Consider the following 21,886-nt stretch of genomic DNA (forward strand, 5'->3'; position numbering starts at 1 on the left):
TCCGGGTGTCTGACACAGAGCTGTCGGTGCTGGAGAGGAGGCGTCCCAGGCGGGAGGTAGAAGGGGGACCTGGGCAAGCCCAGGGGCACAGGGAGAGAGGAGAGGAGACCTGGAGGGGCTGGGGTGCTTCGCCCTGCAGCCCTTGAGGGCCCCCTGGCCTGCCATGTGGGAGGCTCCAGCACAGCCCCCCCGCCACGTCAGTGTCTGGGCACCGGGATGGAGGCCAGGGGCTCCCCCTCAACCTTGGGCAGCAGCCACTTACTCTGGAGACGACTCCGGGGTCAGGTTGGACATCTCCTCTGGTGTCGGAACTGTGCACATGGGAAGGACAAAAGACATGACCGCCCTGCCCTTGTCGCCCCCCAACCCCAACACTGTGACTGTGGTCCCACAAGCCAGCCCACGGGCTCCTGCCCCTGCCAGAGCCTACGGCCATGGGGTTGTCCCAGCCTCTGGTGCTATAATCAGGCCAGGCCTGCTCTGGCCCCCAGCTGGCCCTGCTGTCCCCCGACAGATGGCACTCGCCCCCATGCCCACCCATCGGCTGTGCTGCGGGCTCGGATGGCCTGGCAGTGCCCACGGAGCCTTGACACCTGGCACTCAGCAACGGGCTGCCCCCACAACCCCATCCCACAGGCTTGCGGATGGCCCTCACCCCCACCTGCCTGTCATCTGGCTGTCCTCCCAGGGCTCAAGGAGCCTGGCCTCAAGTGATCACTGGGCTGAAGAGAAGCCCAGGAGCTGGGAGCGGCCCCAAGGCCACAGCCACCAGGCCCCCGATGCGCAGCGGGCAAGCCTGGGAGCGAGCAGCCATCTGGAGGCCCCGCCTGGGCCTGCGCTGGCCTAGAGGACACAGACTGCTCCCTGGGGCCCAGCACAGAGCGGCAACCCCTCGGCCCTGCACTGACCCTGCAGTTTCCGGCGGTGGAAGCGGGGCGACCCCAGGAAGCTGTTCTTGATGGAGTTGAGCCGCGTCCTCCAGGGCACCCCTCCGACGCTGGGGCTGGACGGGGGCGTGGGGTTTGGCGTGCCTGCCGGGCTCTCCTTGGGCGTATGCACGGGCGTCCCCTTAGGGGTGGGGAGGGGACTACCCCTTGGAGAGGGGTGAGGGGTCACCTGTATGGTGGGGACAGATTTGGTGTTTGGTTCAGTCCCGGCGGCCAGGAGCCGGGTAGAGGCCGGCACGGTCGGCGGGCCCGGGGGCAGGGCGAGCTGGGGGCCTAGGCCCCCCGGGACAGGGGGTCGGGCCTGGGTGCCGGCCGGGAGTGGGTTGGACTTGGTGCCCTGCAGCGGCTTGTCGGTCAGCTTGGCCTTGCTCGGCAAGGTCTGGGTCTTGGGGTTGGGCCGCGAGGCGGCCTGTGGAGGGAGGACGTGTCCGGGCCGAGAGGCGCTCCGGCAAGCTTCCGGCTCCGCGGAGGTGGCCAGGGGGCAGGCCACGAAGGGGCTCTCGGAGGGTGGGGGGGGCAGGGCAAACTTTCTAACAGGCTACAGGGTGGTGCGGAGGGCAGGGGGCAGAGCGCGAGGGTCCCCGAGGGTCCGCCATGCGAGCGCCCGCCACCCCCCCACCACATGCACACACACAGCACCAGGAGGACCCGAAAGAAACGTTCAAGCAGGACCCCAAGGCAGGACCAGCGGGGACAGGCGGGCGTGGGGGGTGGGAGCATTTGCCGTAAAAGAAAACAAGTAACAGACGAGAAAACAAACAAACAAAACAAAAGAACGTGCAGTTAGCCACAGCAGAAGCAACCACGGGGGCGGCAGCAGGTGGGGGGGCACGGCCCAGCCCGGGCTCTGGGAGCCTCCCTGCCCCCCCCCGCCGGTGCACGCTGGGCCTCTGGGAGCTGGGGGGCGGGGTGGGGGCTCACCCGGGGGCTGCTCAGCGGGCTGGTGGACAGGCCCGAGGAAGCGCCACTGATGGACCTTGACCTGTGGACACCGGTGCGGGCAGGTCAGCCTGGGGGGCTGCAGCTCCCGGCTTCTCTCCCCCGGGCCGACCCTCTGAGAGGCCGGAGCCCCGGCCGAGAGCCTTGAGGCCGCCTTGGCCTGCGCACACCTGGCCACACGCAGGACTGTCCTGCTGTCCCCGCCCCGCCTCTCCCAGGACCAGGGAGGGCCCCGTCAGAGCCCAGTGGGGTGGCTGGATGCCCGTCTCAGGCTCCTCTCCTCCAGGCAGGAGGCCCAGTCCCGGGATGGCTCCAGGGAGCCCTCAGCAAGGGTGTTGTCAGGGGCTTGGATGGACAGAGGGACGAGGGGAGACGGGTGCTTCCTGGGAGCTGCGTCCAGCCCCTGTGTCAGGTCCACTCTCCAGCCCCTGGTGCTCTGAGCCCGGCCAGAACCCCCAAAGCTGAACTGTCACAGGCCCCCAGTCCTGTGCTCGACAGAGTCTCCCATTCTAGCGTGTGGGCCACCAAGTGGGCACTGGCCCAGTCCTCCATGCTCACGGCCCACCTGCCCGGCCCAGAGCTGCCCACAGCACGCCAGCCCATAGCCCTCTCCTCACTGGCACCCCGAGGGCTGGGGCAAGGCCAGGCTGGGGTGAGCACTGGCTGGGACCACGAGCCTGGTCCACCACTGGCCCCACTGGGCCCACAGACCTGGCGGGGCAAGAACCAGGCACCCTGCGAGGCAGGAGCCTCACTCCACCGTACCACATGGCCTCAGGAAAGGCACACCATGCTCGCTCAGCCCTGGGTGCTGGCACCTGCCTCCCTTCGAGGAAGAAAATGGGGCGGGGTGGGGGGGGCAAGGCAGCCCCAGGAGAGAAGAGGAAACGAGTGAAGGCCTGCCCGCACCAGGCAGCCCAGCCCCAAGAGGGCCCTCGCCCACCCACTCACACCCCGGCCCAGTCCCTGGGCCTCAGGGAGGCGCTGAGCCCACTCCGACCAGGGCCCCGGCCTCTGCAGGCCCCATGGCAAGGACCCTCCAACTGCACCACCTGACACAGCCACGGGGCCAGGGTGTGGCGCTGACCTTGTTCCCAGTCCCCCAGCCCAGCCTGCGCACAGCCAGGACAGTGCCCAGGGCCAGGCCTGGGTCCAAAGCTTTCAGACGCTGAAGGGGAGTGGGGGCCATCGGTCCGGCTGTTGCCCACCCCAGCAGCCACAGGCCAGCCGGGCAGCCGCCAAGAGCAAGGCCCAGCGCCTGGGGCCTGCCTGCCACTGAGCCAGCCATGCACTCGCCACTCGGCACAAGGAAACCAGAAAAGCAGCAGTGGAAGGAGGAGGGGTGGGGAGCCGCCTCCACACTGTCCTGTCTGACCAGGCCGCACCTGCCTGTGACAGAAAGGAGGGGGCCCGCGCGCAGAGCAGCCAGGGCAGGTGGGCGGCGAGAGGCCAGCAGGGAGCAGGCAGGGGCACGGAGAGGTACGGGAGCAGGCGGGGGGGAACAGGTGGGGCCCGACCACCGTCCCCCACGGGCAGCAGGCCCTGCAGGGACAGGGCTGGGGGGCTCAGGAACGCCAGGCCCCATGCAGAGACCCAAGAAACTGTCATGCCTCCTGCCACCTCCTGGGGAGCCTGCCACGGCCCTGGTCTGCCGCGTCCGCTCTGACCCCTGTGGGCAGCACAGCATGGAGGAGGGGAGGGGAAGCAGGGCCACGCGGAAGAGGCCTCGCAGCCCGCAGACTCTCGGGGGTCCCCGGGCAGGGAGAGCGCAGTGGGTCTCCCCACCCGGTCAGGCTGGCCACTGGCCTTGCCCCAGCAGCCCACGCCTCCTCAGGGCCTCAGGCCCGGCCCTGCCACCAGGCCCAGCGTCGTCCTTGGGGCTGGGGGGTGGGGGATGGGCGGGCAGGGTGTATACCTGTCTTCTTTGCTGAATTGGGGGTGGGCTTCAGCGATATCCAGGCTTTTACTGAACACTGCTTTACTACAGCAGGAACAAAGTGAGAAAACAGAGTTACTGACGCAGCCCCACCCGGCGGCCCGGGAGGCTGGACCTCCGCGCAGCCCCACACGAGCTGGGCATGGCCTACCTGGCCCAAGGCCAGGCACGCGGACACAAGGGGAGGTCGGGCAGGAGAGTGCCGGGGCCATGGCGCACCCCACCCTGGTGACCTGCTGGCGGGGGGCCTGGCCAGGCCTTGGAGGTGCCCAGCACCCACCACCAGCCCGAGGACCCCTCCAGCCCTGGCCAGCGGCCCGCTGTGGCCCAGGGCCAAGCGGCCAAGCCAGAAGAAGAAGCAGGGCCTGGGGCGGCAGGGGTGCGTGGGAGGAGCTGGCAGGAAGGGACTCACCAGGGACCGCCAGGATGGTCCACAGTGGACCCTGTCCCAGCTCCTCCGGCCCCAAGGCAGCCAGGCCTGGAAGGTGGAGCAGACACTGGGCTTGGCGGCCTCCCGTGCCCGGCCCCTGCTCTGGGCAGACAAGGAGGGAGGGACGTGGGGTGGCCGGGATGCGGTGGGCCCCACGTTGGCACTCAGCCACACTGGGAGGTCGACCGGGAGAGCAGGGGCGAGGCTCAGGAAAGGTGGGCTGGGGAGAGGCAGCCTCTCGCCCTGGGGGCCTGCTGGGGTCGAGGGCGCCCACAACAGGCAGGACACGAGGCACAGTCAGGGCAGCGGCTCAGCTAGCAGAGACCTTTTTCTCCACCACCCTCACCAGCCCCTCCAGTGCCAGATCCCAAGGGCAGGGGCCGTGGTGGTCTGGAGCCAGCCTGTTTCCCCAGGGGAGGCTTGGGACCACCGAAGGAGCTGAGAACCACCAGCCCAGTTTTATTCTGATGGTGGCCGTTTCCAGGCCACTACCTTGAGAGGCCCAGCTGTCCCCAGCGCTCGGCCCCAAGCTGACCAGGGACAGCCTCAGAGCTGGGACCCCCACAGCTGGGTCTCCATGTCCCAGGGGTATGGTGAAAGCCCCCACCTAGGCAGGAACACTGGGTCCCTCCCCGTGCAGGCCCTGCCCAAGGCCAGGATGAGGACTGGCCAAGGGCCCGGCTTGGCCGACCAGAATGAGCGGAGGCTCTGCAGGACCAGGTCACCCTTCCTTCCTCCAGGGGGCGCTGCTGGCACAGACCAGACCTGCTGGTGTCCAGGCTCCTTCCTCGTCCTTGACTCCCACACTGCCACAGGGGACCCAAACACAGGGCCAGCATCACATGGGGACAGGCCTTCTGCGTGGCTCTGAACGCGGCCTGACCCCACTGTAGCCAAGTCCGGTCCCCTCCAGTCCAGCCCAACCAGCCCCGTACAACCCAGGCCAACAGAGCAAAGCCCAGTCCAGCTCAGCCCAACCCAGTCCGTCCCAGTCTAGCCCAGTTCAGCCCAGCCCGGCCCAGTCCAGCCCAGCCCGAGCAGCCCGGTCTAGCCCATACCAGCTCAGTCCAGCTCACCCTGGTCCAGCTCAGCCCAGCCCAGACCAGATTAGTCTAGCCCAGTCCGGCCCAGTCCAGCCCAGCCCAGTCCGGCCCAGTCCAGCCCAGCCCAGTCCGGCCCAGTCCAGCCCAGCCCAGCCCAGCCCAGTCCGGCCCAGTCCAGCCCAGCCCGAGCAGCCCGGCACAGCGTCGTCGGGCCCCACCCAGTGGCCTTAGTGCAGCCCCGGGGCCGGGGGGCAGAGATGAGCCATGCCGGACCCAGCACAGCCCACGAGGGGCGCCAACACCGGCCAGGCCAGGCCACCAGGAGGCAGAGCACTGGAAGCTCCTGGAAGGCACGCACCTCTGGCCATGCTGGGCCATCTCGATGGCCCTCCGCGCGGGCACCGGGGAGCCGCCGTCCGTCACGCTGAGCACCTCCATGGACTTGCGTTCAGGCCGCCGCTTGCCGTGCCGGTTCAGCATCGGGGAGTCCACACGCTTCCGGGGAGGGTCTGCGTGCAGACAGGGGTCAGGGCCTGGCCTGGGCCTGGGAGAGGCAGCATGGGGCCAGACCACCCTGCCACCGTATACCTATTTCGTTTCTGGGGGGCAGGTCCTCGTCCTCGTGGCTCGGGTACCTTTCTTTCCGGTCCAGGAGAAGGAAATAAATCATCTTCTCCTGGTTCTCCCTGCGGGGCGGGGGGGGCAGCGAGAGGGATAGGCAAGTCCATCCCAGGAGGCGGTCCCGCCCCACGGCCACGCCGCCCCAGACCAGGTCGCAGCCCCTGCCGACGTACTCCTCGGACAGCAGGTCCTGCAGAAGCTTGTTGCGGTCCCGGAAGCAGCCCAGCGAGTGCATGCTGTCCAGCACGTCGGGGTCGATGTCCTCCAGGCTGGGCAGCGAGCGGATCTGCACCTTGCGGGGGATGGGCTGCTCTGGCTCCGGCTCGTTCTTGCCCCCTCTGCGGACGACAGGCACCTTGGGGTCACTCCCCACCCCTTCCGCAGCCTGGGCCTCCTCTGCCCCCACCCCGAGGTGCCGGGAGGGTGGGGCCCACCCCTTCCTGGGCCCCGAGTCTTACTGCTCTCCCTGTGCCCAGCCCCTGCACGCCTCCTGCGTCCTGCCTGAGCCCAGCGCAGGCCAGCCCGGGGCCCTGGAGAGCCAGGAGCGGCTGAGGCTAGGGCCAGGCCTGTGCTGGGCTGGGTCACCCCCCGCCTTCCCTAGCAGGCCCTCCAGGCCACGGTGACGGGTGACAAGCAAAGCAGGTGATGTGGGAGGAAAAGCTACTTACATATACCATATGTGTTTCTGAATGTGCTCTAGCTACAAGGAAAGAGAAACAGGGAGTTAGTACGAGGAGGGACAGACGAGCCCACGTTAGGAGGCGGGGCGGGGGAGCATGGAGCACAGGGAGTGAGGAGCGCAGGAGTGTGCAGAGAGAGGACAGGAAGAGGGGAGGAAGGGGCTGGCAGATGGGGACAGGGCATGGGGGACAATGTGGGTACAGGGCAGGAAGAGTGTGGGGAGGGGCTGTGTTCCTGGAGGCTCCAGGCCAGCACCTGGACCCTGCCTACCCCAGATGGAAGAGAGAACGCTGACGTAGAGAGAGAAGGAAAGGTGGTCAGGGCCGGGGGGCTGCAGGCAAGGCTGGGAGGCCTGGGTGGCAGAAGGAGTGAGCACGAAAGCAGAGTGGCCTCTGGGGTCTCAGGGCTCTGGCTCGGAGGTCAAGGGAGGAGGGCAGGGGAAGCGGCCAGGGCGGCCCTCCTGTGCACAGGAAGGGGCTGGGTGCAGGTGTAAGCAGGAGGCTTGGGGGCCAGCCCTGCTCTCTCCCCAGCTCCCCTGGGGACAGCTTGGTTGGGGAGGGTGGGTGAGGGTGGCCTCTTGGGCCCTGGGTCGCCCTTGTCCCGGAGAGAAGAGCCAGAGGAGTCCTGCCCCCGCCGTGCTCTGGGGACCGGCCCTCCTGGCTGTAACTGAGCCCCAGGGAGGCAGGAGGTGGCCAGCGGGGGGCTTCTTTGAGAACCAGCTTCCCTGGACCCTTCCCAGCCCACCTGCCAGGAGCAGTGGTCGTGAGGAGCCCTTCACACTGACCAGGCCCCAGAGAGCCCAGGACACGGGGCCGGCATCAGCAGGCGCTCCCCTGCCAGGCCCAGCAGCCCTGTCCACACCCATGTACACGCAGGTACACGCCCGTGCAGCGCACACTGCCCGCTTACCCAGTGCTCGCGCACATGCGCACACGTGCACACCCCGCACGGGCACGGGGAGGGGGTAGGCCCCCGGCGTGCGCCAGTCCTGCCCCGGGGAGGAGACGCCCGGGAGGGGACGGAGCCCAGGCAGGGCCCCGTGCAGGGGCTCGGGGCAGCGTCGGAGGGAGCGGGAGGCCGCGGCACGCACCGTGAGGCGCCGGGCGGCGTCCACCTCGATCATGCCGCGCAGCAGGCTCTGGCAGTCGGGCGGGATGAAGTGGGGCATGTGGAACACGCCGCGCTTCACCTTCTCCAGCAGCTGTCGCAGGTTGTCGTCATCGAAGGGCAGAGCCCCCTGCGGGCAGGGGACGGCGGTCACCACGGGAGGGGCGCACGGGGCGCGCGGCGGGGCTGGGGGCTCACCTCCAGCAGGGCAGGGCGGGGGCGGGGCGGGGCGGGGGGCTCACCACCAGCAGGGCAGGGCGGGGACGGGGCGGTGGGGGGGGGGCTCACCACCAGCGGGGCGGGGCGGGGGGGGGGGCGGGGCGGGGCGGGGCGGGGCGGGGCGGGGGGCTCACCACCAGCAGGGCGAAGAGGATGACGCCGCAGCTCCACACGTCCGCCTTGCGGCCGTCGTACTTCTCCCCCTGCGGGCGGCAGCGGGGGACGCGGTGAGCGGCCGGCCTCCGCCGAGACGCTGGGGCCCCGGGCGCAGGGGGCCGGGGGCGGGGGTCGGCCGGGGCCCGGGGCGTGGGGGGCTGCGAGGCGCCGGCGGCGAAGCCCCCTGGATAGACGGTGACGAGGCGGGGGACGGGGGGCGGCGGCTACTCACCCGGATCACCTCGGGGCAGGCGTAGTGGGGGGACCTGCGGGCCAAAGCAGCCGTCAGGCCCGGGATCGGCACTGCTGTGGGCCCTGGTCACCCCAGCCCGCCCGCACTCGGGGCTGCCCCCCAGGACCAGTGGAGACGCCCGGAGGCACGCAGGAGACCCCGGCAGGAGGCTCAAGGTAGGGCCGAGCCCCTCACAACCTAATCCCCACGGCGTGCTTCTGGGGAAGACTGAGGCACGGGGTGGGCTCGGCCACACTCCAGGCGGTCTGCCTGCCGCCCTGGTCCAAGCAGACGGGCGTCCCAGGAAGCGCCACAGGGCTGAGCGCACAGGAGCACGTGGCAGCCACTGGGGTGGGACCCGCCTCCCAGGGCTGGGGGGGGCGGGCCTGGAGGGTCACCAGGTGGGGTCCCTTCACGGCATCGCACTTGGCCGCGAAATCTGGGAGCACAGCCAGAGGCCCTGGAGCTCCGGGCCGGCCCGGTCGGGCAGCCGCGACCACGGGCAGCGCGGACAGGGCGGGCGGGGGCCTCGGGTCGGACACTCACCCGCAGCTGGTCTCCAGCAGACTGTCGCCAACCTGCAGCGACGCCATCCCGAAGTCGGCCACCCGGATGTTGTTCTTCTCGTCTAGCAGCAGGTTTTCCGGCTTCAGATCCCTGTGGCTGGAAGGCGGCCGGGTTGAGGCTGAGCAGTTCCCCAGCTGCCGCCCCTCCCCAAAAGCCCATCTGCACGGCGAGGGGCCAATGGCAGCCCAGCCTGGTGATGTCACAGGCAGCCAATGGGAAGTCACCGTCCTGGTGGCTGTGGTCTCGGGAACAGAGAAACAGGGACCCTCTGGGGTCACACCACATGCTCCCCGCCCCAGGGCAGGCTTTGCTTTACTCCCCGGGGCCTCCCCACCATAAGTGCTCTGCACCAGGGCCAACCCGGGACCCCCAATCCAGAGTGGCCTGGCCCCAAGACCCCCGAGAAACCTGAGGAGGGGCTCCTGGAGCCTGGGGCGGACACCTAGCGGAAGCTTCCAGACGCTCCTGGAGGGGTGGGCAAACAGAACGTGGGCCGCCGCTCCAGGGGCAGAGAAGGAACACAAGGGTGGGGCAGAGGTACCTGCTGGGGGGTTATCTGATGGGGGTGGGGGTACCTGTAGGGAGTGGGGGGGACCTGGGGGTGGGGAGACCTGGTGGGGGATGAAGGTGTCCCTCATGGGGAACGGAGGTGCACCTAGCCGGGGCTGGGGACACCTGGCGGGGGTCGGGGCACGCACCATATAGAGTGGCTGTGACAAAAGTCCAGTGCGGAGATGATCTGCCGGAAGAACTTCCGGGCCTCTTTGGGGGTCAGCCTCCCCTTCTTGACAAGGTAGTCGAAGAGCTCCCCGCCAGACACGTGTTCTAGCACCAGGTATCTGCGGGGCACAGGTGGGCATCGGGTGGCTGCACGAGGTCCGACCCACCTGCCCTGGGGCCACTCAGCCACAGCAGCACTGGCCAGAGGCTGCAGGTTGGCACCCCGGTCCCAGCGCCACCCCCACCTGTCCCAGCCTCGAGCACCCTCGGCACGAGCCCCCACTCCCCACCTCCTGGCAGGCCTGCTTTGGGCACCACCGTGGGGGGAGCCCTCTGCTGTGGGGAATTCCAGGCTCAGGGCCATCCCCAGCCCCCTGGCTAAGGGGCACTGTGGCGGCTGACCCCCACGCTGTGACCGTTCCAGGCCCTCCCAGGCTAACCCAGCTCGGGCTCCCAGAGCAGGGGCCTGATTCAGATACTCGGGCCCTCAGGGAGGCCTGGCCAGTAGTCCCGACCTCTAAATGGGGTGAGCAAGACTCTAGAACAGGGCAGGGCCAGGGGTCCCCAGGGAAAGACGGGAAAGGTAGGTGTGGCCCAGCTGGCTGGGGCGGGGCGGGGGGGGGGGGGACTACCCCTGTCTCGGCTCCCCAGAGCCTAGCGGCCTAGACTGGTGCAGGAGCTGGAGGCTCGGCCACCAGAAGGGCTGCGACAGGGTACAGTGGGCCAGTCCTTGAGGCCTGGCACTCCCCTCTGCCACCCCTTCGCGCCGTCCCCTCTGCTGCATCGTGTCACTGGCAGGGGGGCCCAGGGCCATGGTGGGGGCAGGGCATTCCATGTCTGGCCCGCTGACGGGGGCTGCAGGGTGATGGCAGCTACAGGGAGGGAGGGACGCCGAGGCAGGGGACACAGCACGGCCCCTGAGACGCGGGGATGCGGACACCTGCAGGACCCTGCAGAGGTGCTGGGAAGGGGGTATCTCCAGAGGGGGGCTTGCAGGAAGGGAGGGGTCGGTGGGGGTGGGAGTGCAGGGGGACTGAGTGCAGGGGGCTGGAAAGGCCGGATTCAGGCAGAAGGGGCCATCCTGGGGGTCCCACCCCGCTCCTGAGCGGGAGGGTCCGATCAAAGCACAAGGCATTGGGCTGGTCCCCCCCTGGCAGGGACCCCTGACTACCCTCCAGCTGCAGGCTCCCCAGGCGGCCTTGGGCTTGGGGGGTCCTAGGGAGCGTGCAGGGACCTCCAGGACCCAGCTGGGCCACCCAATCCCCCTCGTGCTAGGCGTGGTGTCCCTGTCACCAGGCCTTTGCCTGGGCTGTGCCTCTCCTCCCCCCCACTGGGCTGCTGTACTAGGCCCTCCCTTGCTTCCTGACCGTCCCCCCGCCAAGGTGGCCTCCTTGGGGCCAAAGGCTCTGCTTGTCATCCCCCCGTCCCAGGTCTGTCCTCACGAGGATCTCCACAGTAATGAGATGTGATGCATCTCCTGCGTGTTGTGTGTGCACGTGGCCAACAACACCTGTCCCCCAAGCCCATGGGACGCCACTGGACACTGCAAGGTGGACCCCAGTCAGGCCGACAGTGGGGGGTTATGCAGGAGTGTGTCTCAGGGGGCAGGGTTCCTCCTGCCCACAGCATCAGGGACCCCAGGACCGGGGCTTGCCACCCAGCACCTCACACTTGTACTGACCAGCCCGCTCCCGTCACCCTACCCGCAAACACTGGGGTCCCAGCTGGCACAGTGGGGACACCACCGATGAGGCCCAGAGTCACTAGTCGGAGCACCCGCGGTTTGGACCGAGGGCCCGTCCTCGATCCATGTGCCCGAGCCTCCCTGCTCCCCCGGGGCTGCCCTCTGTGGCCAGCTTTGTGCCCCAACCCCACAGCCCAGGACAGTACAGGTGAGCTGTGGACGGCCACCTGGGCCAGCGGGCTCCCAGGCTTCCCCGGGGCTGGGGCTTGGAGCTGAGCCCTCAAGGGTCCCCTCCCCTGCTCGAGTTTCCTCACTCAGTGCCAACACGCCCGAGGGCCTGGGCATCACAGGCTGGCCTCCTGCGGTCACACAAGCGGTAGTGACAGGGCTGGGCGCCCCGTTGTTGTGACCCTGGGAGGGTCCGCCACCCACAGCCCAGGTGAGCTCAGGGAGGCCACACAGCTGGTGATCTGGGCAGGGGGGCTCCACTTTCCCACCCAGGTGTGCCTGGGACATGAGATTTCCGCTGGCCTCTGAGGTCAGCCACTCTCAGCATCACGGGAGCCGGACATCCCGGAGAGGGTGGGACAGCGGGTCAGGCAAGGGGCCTGGTGAGCCATCGGCCAGCCTGGGGTCTCAGCCCCGTGAAGGAGCAGAGGGGAGCTCTGTGGGAATGGGGAGAGTCCCCAGAAGCCCTGGCAGAGTCTCGGGGCTTGCGGGGTTAGATCGCTGGGGCCAAGGGTCTCCTGCTGCTTGACCCTGGCTGCCAGCTTCCGCCTCCAGGGAGCCCTACCCCCTGGGTGGTTCAAGCTGATAGCTCTGCCGAGGTCTCGGCCAGGAGCGCGGAGCGTGGAAGCCTCCCGAGAGCTCCCTGCTCACCGGGGCCCCTCCCCAGGGGGCTGCCTGTGCCCTCCCCGAGGCCCCACCCCGGCTCTCCAGACCCGGCAATACCTACAAATATTTTTTGTTTTCATAAACGTCGTGTAGCTTTAGAACGTGGGGGTGTTCGATGAGCTTCAGGATGGCGATCTCCCGCTCGACCTGCATGGGGAGAAGAGGTCCAGCTGGGGGCAGGCTTGTTGCCCAGCTCCCCGCACCCACCACCCCATCCCCTCCTACCCGCAGCCCCGGGGCCGGGCTGTGGGGGACACCAGCACCCCGCTGCCCTGCCCTCCACGGGTCTCTGGCTGGTGGGGAGGCAGAGGGCTCGAGCGGACCATGCCCCCTGGATGCCTCGATGGGGTGATGGGGGCAGTAGGAGGCTTGGAGGAGGGCCGGCCTAGCGACGGGGTCTGCACCCCTGTGGACTGGCCCATCCCAACCCAGGGGCATCCCATGAAGGAGCTGCCTCCCCGTCGTTCCACCCAGGCCCTGCCAGGCCTCCAGCAGAGTGGGACCCGGTTAGACCCCCAGGCCCCGGCCATCCAGCTCTCATCTCTCTGGCTTGGAGCGCTTACGGGCATCTAGAACACTGTCCCCAGTTGAACACGTGAGGCCCGGGTGCTGTCCAAGGCAAGGTCAGGGTCGACCTGCTCCCATCCAAGCAAGCATCACCTTCCCTTGCAACTGCCCCACGCGTGGCTCCCGGGGTTCCCCAGTGGGGCCCACACGAGTCCCTCCCTGCCCTCTGACGAGGTCCTCTTCCGAGTCAGCAGCCCCGCATCAGCCTCCACCCCCCAGGCAGCCCATCACTGCCCTCCTGGCACCCCGGCCCCACCCGCCCCCTTGGGAGATGTCTGGGAGACCATATGAGGCACAGTCCACAAGGCAGGGGCAGGCGTGCAGACAGGGACCCCCCACCGCAGCATGCCCCCTGCCGGCCAGATCTGACTGCTCCTCCCCCACAGGCCAGCAGGCCGGTTGGGGAACCTGAGGCCCTTCCCGCTGAGCATCGGAACCAAAGGGGCCCAGACTCCACCACGTGAGGGGCTCGCGGGACCGGGGAGGGAGGAGGATGGGAAGCGGGACTGGCCGCACGGTCCCGGGGAACCCTCCCGTTCTCTTTCCCTGCTCAGAGGCAGGGGCCCCTCCTGAGTCAAGCTGCAGCGGGTGGGCAAAGCGCCCAACCGCGCCCCGTAGCGCCCAGCGGGCGGGACCCGCCTGGCCCGGCTTCTCAACGGCCCGGGCTCACCTTCATCAGCACAGACTCGCTGAGCTTCTCCCGGTTGACGATTTTAATAGCCACCTTCTGGCACGTGACACAGTGAATCCCCAGCTTCACCAGGCCTGCGGGGTAGAGAAGCCCCTGAGACCCCAGCCAGGGCCCCAACCAGCAGGGCCCTCCCTGCTCCCCGCCCTGCCCTCCGCCCACCCCTCACTCGGGCTCTGAGCCCTGCCCCGACCCCCATCAGCCCAGTGCGCCTCCTGCCGGACTCCCCCCTGCCCCCGTCTGCGGCCCACACTCCTTGATCCCTGCCAGGACAACTCCGTCCTGCAGTGTCCCTGCCCCACAGCACAGCCCCCGCCTCTAGGACCAGCCCTCTGACCTCCTTGAGACCCCCTTGCTCTGGAGGTCATGGAACCCAGAGTCCCCCAACTCCAGGCCTTCAGCCACTGCCCAGCCATCCCCAGTGGGGTTGGCAGGGTGTCTTCGGGCTCAGGGCCACCCCCGGCCCCCTTAGGGCCCTCTCTCCCCCCAGGATGCTCAGCCTCTACCGCCCGACCCCCCAACCTCCTTTCAGCCTGCACGTCTCTGGACAGAGGCTCCCCGAGTCTGGTCACTCCCGTCTCCAGGACAGCAGGACGGGCCCAAGGCTGCTCCCCGGACAGCAGCACCCCAGCCTTCCACGCCCCATGCCCCCCACCCCTGGCCGCCCCCCACCCCTGGCCTCCCCCCATGGGGCAGAACACGAATTCACTCTTTCTCGTGGCCCCATTTCCAGGACCTGAGCCCAACACACTGCGATAGTTCCGACCGCCGGCCCCAAGCCTCCACCTCTCCTCCCTCCCCTCGACGGCCGGGAAAGCCCTCTGGGGCCACCAGCAGCCCCACCCCCACTGCAGCCAGGGCCACTGCCAGCACCCTCCAGACCTCTGGGTGTACTGCTCTGTGGCCTGGGGCCTAGGAACACCCGTCTCCATCCCTGAGCCTGGGCCCCCGACTCTGACATCCTCAGGGTGACTTTCATTCCTAGGCAGGCACGTGAAAGCTATCACGATGGCTGGAGCCACCTCCAGCACCTGGGGGCCCAAGGGGAGCCAGGGGACCCCATTCACCTTGGCATCGCACCCCAACCCTGGGACGCCCTTCCTGTGGACACTGAGGGACACCGCGCTGTGTTAGCCAGACTCCATCAAAGTCGGGACCCTGACTACATGCCCACCCCGTGGTTCTGGGGTGACCCAGACCCCCGTTGTTTCTGCTTTAACTATGACCTTGACCTCTTTGTCATGCTCACCAGCTGCTGGGTTTCGCCTGGGTCGGGGGGATTCTTACCAACTTGCAAGAGCCCCTCGATTTTTATGGGAAATGAATTCCTTGTCACGTGTGCAGAAAACACCTTCCCCTAACAGACCACATGTCCATAATTTTACGTGGCCTCTGTGTCCTTCCACGGAACATGGTCACAGCTGTCCTTCCCAGCATGGCTTCTTGCCCCTGCCCCGTGCTGTGGTGGGTGGGCCTGCGGGCCAGCCTCTCGGTGAGCTTGGCCGAGAGAGGATGCCGTGCTCGCCCAGAGGGCAGGTGGGGGTCGTGTGCACACTCAGGGAAGGACAGATGGGTTCCTGGGCTCCGGCAGGGTGTGCCCACTGAGCCCCCCCGCCCCCGGCTCCCACCCCAGGGAGGCCTGCAGTCCCCAGGGCCTCTTGCCAGCTGTCTTTGATCTGGCCCCAAGCCCTGTGATTCCAGGGCAGCAGGAAGAGCACAGAGTGCCCAGTGGGAGGGTGCTGCTGGCATCTGTCTGTAATTCAGGGCTGGAGGCCCAGGACTCCCTGACCCCAGCCCAGCCCCCAGACCACAGGCACCAGCCAGAGTTAGAAGCAAAACTCGTGCCTGACAGGTCCCCAGGACAAGGCTGACAGGACAGGGGGTGCCAGGGAGACAAGCAGCAAACGCGGCCACCCCATGGGAGACAAGCTCCTCCAAGTCCGGAAGGGCCCAGGACAGACGCCGGACAAGGCAGCCAGACACCTCCCCAGAGGAGACAGCTACAGGCCAGAGACAGCTGGAACAGGAGCCCGAGAGACCCCCCCAGGCCCGCACGCCCGTCGCTGCATTCCCGACCTCAGGTGGGCACAGCCCTGGGCCGTTCCCGCGCTGAACGATGGGAGGGACGGGGCGTCTCTGGACAGGAAGGACTCTGGGAACCGTGGCTCGGGCACCAGGGTAGTGGGCACACGGCCAGGAGGACGCGCCCACAGACGCACCTCACAGAGCCGTGCACACGGTCCTCAGGAGGCAGGAATCGCAGACATGTGGGGAGAAATGTCATCCTGCTTCCAGAAAAGGAAAATAAACGGGCGTCCAAGGGGCAGGACGCTGTCCAGAGGCAGAAAATCGCTCCGTTGGTGTCGCCACCGAGCGCCACTCCAGGCACCGTGGGACGTGAGGGAATGCGGCGGCCGCACCACCAGCCGCTGCCCGGCTGCCCAGCCGCCCAGGGGAAGAGATGTGCTGACCGAGCCCGGCGCAGGACAGCCCCAGGGCAGAGGGGAGCCAGCTGCTGCAGGGCGAGTCCTGAGTGGAGGCCTCCTGGGGTTCATCCTTGACCTCCCCCCCTTCTTGGCTGTGGCCCTTCAGAAAAAACCCTGCTGGAGCGCCCAGTATCCTGGGAGCCCCCAGAGTAGGACCCAAATTCCCTTTGGTCTGGACAGGGGTCTGGGCGCAGGTGACGGTGTCGCATCAGGGAGAGCCGCAGTCTGAGTGTCCACCATGGGCCAGGTGTCGAGGGCCCCCGCAGAGAGGAGCCCGGAGCCTGCGAGGTGCACGGCACGCCACTCCAGCTGGCGTGCACCGGGGCCACATGGATGCCACGGTCTCTGCAGGCACCTGGGAACTCCACCGGCCCCAGAGAGTCTGCAAAGGGACGCACACAGGGCACCTGCAGCTCCTGCCCGGGGCAGGGGGAGCAGAGGGAGAAGTGACTGTTTTTGCCGTTTCTCATCCAAATCACCAGATGCCTGCATAGGTGGAGACCCAGGAAGGCCGCCGCCCACGCCCACGGACTCAGTTACCCTCCAGACTCCCCGACCCTCGATTGCCCCTGCCCCCTCCAGCCCCGCACGGTCCCGCCCTCGCGGGGGCCAGGAGTTTCCGCCAGAAGGCCCACCTGCTGCTCCCCCGACCCCCGCAGTCCCTCCTGCCCCTGCCCAGAAGAGGGTGGGAATTCAGGGAGGGGTGGGAGTCGGTGTTGGCGCGCAGGGCCCGCGAGGAAGGCCCACAAGGGGGGGGCGGATGTGGGGTGCGGGCAGGCTCGCCGGTGGTGAGCCGTGGTTCTGACGCAGCAGGAGGAAAAGGACAGCCACTGTCCGCGGTGCTGACCGAGCCTGGGGGGCCCTCGCAGGGCCCCGCCTGTGTGCGCACATCAGCCGTCCCCACCACTCTGTGTCAGCGGGTCCTTGGACTTAGGGGACCCGGGGAGAGCTCCCACTGCAGGTTCTGGGGAGGGAGACCCGTGACGGGGGGAGGGGGATGCTTCTGCTGAGCCAGAACGGAGGGGCATGGCAGCGTGACGCTCTGTCCACATCTCGGGAGAAAACAGTGTCCAGCCGCTGGCCCTCACAGGGCCGTGCCGAGGGTCACTAACACCCGGGATGGGAGATCGTCCCTCCTCCGTCACGAGCTGCCGCACCTCTGGGGCCCTGCAGCCGACTCCCAATACCACAAGCATAGCCAAGTGGACCCATTTTCTGCCTCCATGGCCAGTGTCACTGTGGGGCCCCATTTGTGGGCACATAAGGGGGCCGGCTCCAGGGCCCAGCACAGCAGACATGCCAGTCTTGCCGGGGTGGACAGGCCCTGTCACCCCTCCTGTCTGGGCTCTCCTGGAAGGAGGGAGGGAGGTGGCACCACACCAGTTGCTGGGAAAATGAGTCAGCAGGGCTGGTGGCCCTGAGCCCGCCCCACCTCCCCCCAGGGCTGGGCTGCCCACAGCAGGGCAGCAGGAGAAGGCGGGAGAGGGCAGGCATGGGCAGGGGCACATGGGACTGCGGGTGGGAAAGGGAGTGGGAACACCCACCCCCAACATCAGCACACAGACTCCTCTTGGGAGCCACCTGGACCCGTGCTCCATGCAGCCCCCGCCCTGCCACTGCCCTGGACCTTCTCTGGGACCTGAACTTCCCAGGCTCTGCTCCCAAGGGCCAGCCCGGCATCCGCACTGGGGTAAGCCCCAGACATCGCAGGTGGTCCTGCCCTGGCCACTGGCCTCACATGGAGCAGCTCCCCATGCCAAGGCCAGGACACACACGCCCGGGTCTGGAGGTGGAACAAGAACGGCAAGGCCCAGGCACAGTGTTCCCCACAGGCCGAAGGCCTTGTCAGCCAGACAAGCCTGGCGTAGGCAGCCAGAGACCGTGGGCCCCACAGCCAGCTGGCCCAGGGGGCTTCCTAGAGAAGCTGAGCCCAGAGGAGAGCAGGACTCGGGTGGGGGCTGCAGAGGCCCCGCCCCCAGCTCTTGGGAGCAGCTCCCGGGCAGAGGCAGTGAGCACAGGCCACATGCGCAGGACGGTGGCCGTCTGCAGGGCTCCCTGCAGCCTCTTCCTGCCACACTGTCACCCGGCCTCTCCAGACTGCAACAGCCTCCCAGAGGACCCCTAGAGCCCCCACCTCCTGGAAGCCAGCCTCCCAGCCATGTGGCCCCACCTGCACGGCACCACGCTGGCCTGTGTGGCCCATGAAATGTGGCGGGAAAACCAGCCATCCTTCAGGCTGGGTGGTAACCACAGCTTGCTTTTGGGGTCCGTTCCCTGGGATCCCTGCTCTGAGGAGCCTGCTGCCTCGTCCTGTGGCCAAGAACCAGGGCCTACAGTAAGTGCAGCCTGACCCACCCTGGGAGCCTGGGAGGAGCCCAGGCATGGCCACCCAACTTGGCTGCCCCACGATTCCTCACCCTCGGGAGCCATGAGACAATGTTCACGGTCCCGGGCCACCAAGTTTTGGGGAGACATTGTTAGGTCATAGGAAATGAAGACGCTGCCTTCCCACCCCGTGGACCCAGGTGGATGCCTGGCCCAGCATTTGCTAGCAGCTGAACAAACTCGCGGGGCGGCCTCCCAGAGGCAGGGACAGCCGGGCAGTCTGGGCGGGTGCGCCCAGACACGCGCCTTGGTCTCAGTGTCCTCACCTCACCTGTGCAAGTGGGGAAAACAGCCTGTCCCACCCAGGCCCTTCTGGACACCCTGGAACTCTCTCCCTCAGACTCTGGGACTGGGGAGGGGCAGGGGGCACACGGGGGCAGGTCTGGTCTGCCTCTTTCTCCGCATCCCTGTCTGCTATGGGCAGCCCCAGAGACCTGCTGGTGGCCTCCCAGGGCAAGAGGCACCCCGCTAGCCTGTCTCAACCCCCAGCCTGCTGGGCGGCTCCCGACCCTGGGTCTGAGAATAAATGCCCCCGGGCCCTGGGCAGGAGGTGGCGCGTGGGTGGGTGGGGGCGCTCAGGTGCATGGATGCTGGTGGGGGAGGAGCAGATGATACCTGGCCATCCCGCTGCTCCTGCGACACAGTGCCGCTTGGTCCCTGGGGGTGTCTGTCCCCTCTCCCTTCGGCGCCGGGGAAGTTCCTGCCACTGGGCGTCCACCGAGGAAAGGGAACTCCTCACACCCTGTTCCATTTCCCACACTGGCCCTATCTCTTACCCTGACCCAGAGCCCCCTCCACGGTGTGCCTGGGCAGGCAGGGAATCCCGAAGCTGGGCAGAAGGCCGCCGACAGGGGCAAGGTGAGGGTGCCCCTCACGCCCTCCTGGTTCTCCCCCATGCCCTCTTCACCCCCACACTCAGCCTCATTCAGGGCCGGGGGCACCCCTGGAGGCAGTGGGGGGCCCTGGGGGTGCCACAGTGAGACTTTCAAGAACATCACAGGGGACTTTCCAGGTGACCACCGAGGGCTCCCAGCACCAGCTGAACCACTCCTGAGCCCGCGGGCAGGAAACTGCGGTGCAAACGGGGACAACGTGGGGAACCCCTGGGGTCCCAAACCACACATGGATTGTGCAGGAATGGATGGTGGCCTCGAGGAGACACATCCACATCCTAATACCTGGACCCCATGAATGTGACCTTAATTCGGGTGGGGGGGGGGAGCCTTTGCAGAAGTAAATTTGTAGATCTCAATACAAGCATTCTCAGGGTTTTGGGCAGCCCCTAAATCCAGTGACAGGGCTCTTACGAGAGGCACAGAGAAGTGTCGCGTGGACATGAAGGCAAACGTGGGACGGGGCTCCCCAGGGTGGCCAGCACACCTGGGAGCCTGGAACGTGGCCCCTACAACTGAGAGAAAGAGACGTCGTCGTTCTGGGGACAAGGTATGGGGCAGCTCCTCATAGCAGCCCCAGGAGCCCAGCGCAGGACCTGCTGCACTCATGGGAGTGTTTACCTTGAGTTTTCTTTCCTCTCAAACGAGATGCGACTCAGAAGGACTTTCTGCACCTGCTGCCACAACCCCAGCTAAGCACACGTCTCCAGATCCCTGACGGTGATGGGAGCTCCTCCCCCCGCACACACACACTGCTGCATGCCCCCCCCCCCCCCCAGCAGTCTCTCAACCCAGCAGGACTCTGGGGATTTAAGGACAGGATTTGCAGCCGGGCTGCAGGGGGAACGGGATTCTGCTTCCTCCCTAAGCGGCTCTCGCCACTGCCCCACCTGCACCAGGCACAGCCCTGTGGGAAGGCACCCTATGAGCTGCACTCAGTCACCTAGGGCCATGCTAAGGCCCTGGGGTAGGGCGTACTCTGGGGGATGGTCAGGCCTGGATGTAGCCACCAGTTCCAGCCACACCACTGCCCAGAAAAGAGGCTTCCAAGGATCCTCCTCTTAAGCCTTGATCCTTACAAAGGTCCACTTCCATTCTCAGAAGAGGAAACAGGCCGGGCCTGCCTGACCCCAGGGCCCATTCTCCTGCCTCTGCCTAAGGGGTCAGGGTGAAGCCTACCCACGCCTAGACCTGGGGACAGCGCCTCCCCAGCAAGTGCAGCCACAAGCCCTACCCCCAGCATCGCCTCACAACAGGCTTAGTTAGTAGGGGGGTGGGGCAAAGACACAGGACGAACCACGGAGACACTAATGGGAATGAACCCAGGTTCCCAGGGCCCCTCCCCGCGCCACCAACCTATCCTTTCAGCACCATGGACGGGGCTCAGTGCAGCCCCCGGCTTGGGGCCCAAGCAGCTGACTGCTCAGGGCTCCGTGGAGGAGGGGGGGCGGGACATGGGACACCGGAGCCAGGGTGCCCTGGGGTGTCAGTGCTCCCTGGGCAGCTCCTCCAGCCACACCCCTGCTCTTTTCTGAGCCTGGAGCCAAGGCCTGCCTGCACCTCATTCTGTGGGTCGCAGCCCTGTGGTAACCTCTAAACCCGGGATACCAGGGAACACAGAGCTCTGGAGACAACCCAGGCAGCGCCAGAAGCCATCTCAGGAGATCCCACCCCAGGTCCCGGGCACCGGGCACAGGGTGCGGGTAAGCCCTCGGCGGCTACAACGCCTCCTTCCAAAGGGTGGGGAGGAGCAAGCCCCCATCCCTCTGGGAAGAGCATCCGGCTTGTGGCAACCTGCAGCCGGGAGAGTAGAGGAGGCCAGGACCCGGCAGGGGCGCAGGGTTGGCTCACAAAATCCCCCAGGAGTGGGGTGGGATGGGGATGGAGCCTGGGGCGGGGCAGCTGCCTGCTCTCCAGTCTCCAGAGGCGCCGAGCCCCATGCTCAGGGAGAACGCAAGGTCCCTCTGGCCTCCAGTGGGATGACATCAGTGCGCAGGCCCCACGAGCAGTCCCCCGCCTGGAAGCCGCAGCAGGTCTGGGTTGACCCCTCTTCAGAGCAGGCGGGGGAGGGGTTACTCGTGCTCCCAGGGAAGCTGTGCTGGGAGAGAGCTCACCCAGGCAGGCGGGAAAGATGCGGGCGGGGCCATGCTGAGCCTGGGCCCCTCCACCCCACCCCAGCTGCCTCCCACCACAGGACAGGGGACCCGCCCTCACCAGCTGCTTGACTGCCATTCCCACGAGCCTCCCCATCCTCCCGGACTGAGGGGCTCGTGGGCAGGCTGGGGAAGGTCAGGGACTGAAGATCCAGCCTTAGGCCCCTCGCCCTGTGTTTACTCCCTTGGATAAAGGGCCACACAGTGCACCCTCCTGCTGGCAGCACCCCTGCCCCCGCACCCTGAAAGGACATCCAGACGCCAGACTTGAACCCAAGAAGAGGGTTGGGGGCCACCCACCCCAAGCCCTCAGCACCCCCCTGTCCCCTCTCCAGGGGCTGGTCCAGGGCCGCCCATGCTCACATCTGGCTTCCAGGGCTGCTCCTGGGCAGGTAGAGGGCAGAAGCTGCGCCTGCGGGGGCGGGTTTGGTTCCCAGGTTCCAGGAGACCCTCTGCCTGCCCAGTTGCCTCAGGTCCCAGCCTGGGGCGCCTGGACCCAGCGGACTCCCTTCAAACGCACCTCCTTGGCACCTCCTTG

The 21,886-nt window shown here is 67.6% G+C and overlaps 1 protein-coding gene across 15 annotated transcripts in view; it reads right to left on the reverse strand.

The window, feature by feature from the left end:
* The window catches only part of BRSK2 (BR serine/threonine kinase 2), a 58,895-nt gene that overhangs the window by 8,995 nt on the left and 28,014 nt on the right, over positions 1–21,886 (reverse strand). For 10 of the 15 annotated variants that reach the window (XR_004385214.1, XR_004385215.1, XR_004385216.1 and 7 more), the window contains exons 2-16: positions 13,414–13,508; positions 12,238–12,323; positions 9,577–9,717; positions 8,858–8,974; positions 8,312–8,345; positions 8,058–8,126; positions 7,688–7,834; positions 6,585–6,616; positions 6,090–6,254; positions 5,884–5,981; positions 5,654–5,804; positions 3,802–3,867; positions 1,869–1,929; positions 909–1,116; positions 263–311 (exon numbers count right to left, since the gene is read on the reverse strand). Coding sequence is in view for 11 of the 15 variants with exons in the window: in XM_032879796.1 (XP_032735687.1) it covers positions 263–311; positions 909–1,116; positions 1,869–1,929; positions 3,802–3,867; positions 5,654–5,804; positions 5,884–5,981; positions 6,090–6,254; positions 6,585–6,616; positions 7,688–7,834; positions 8,058–8,126; positions 8,312–8,345; positions 8,858–8,974; positions 9,577–9,717; positions 12,238–12,323; positions 13,414–13,508 (1,519 nt within the window). In the remaining 4 variants the exon portion in view is untranslated. Of the gene's footprint in view, positions 1–262; positions 312–908; positions 1,117–1,868; positions 1,930–3,801; positions 3,868–5,653; positions 5,805–5,883; positions 5,982–6,089; positions 6,255–6,584; positions 6,617–7,687; positions 7,835–8,057; positions 8,127–8,311; positions 8,346–8,857; positions 8,975–9,576; positions 9,718–12,233; positions 12,324–13,413; positions 13,509–21,886 lie in introns of those variants that run through there. The other 5 variants (XR_004385217.1, XM_032879798.1, XM_032879797.1 and 2 more) reach the window with 3 other exon arrangements.

This window comes from Lontra canadensis, unplaced genomic scaffold (assembly GCF_010015895.1).
Source record: "Lontra canadensis isolate GAN:19392208 unplaced genomic scaffold, GSC_riverotter_1.0 scaffold66, whole genome shotgun sequence".
In the NCBI taxonomy this organism is placed as follows: Eukaryota; Metazoa; Chordata; class Mammalia; order Carnivora; family Mustelidae; genus Lontra; species Lontra canadensis.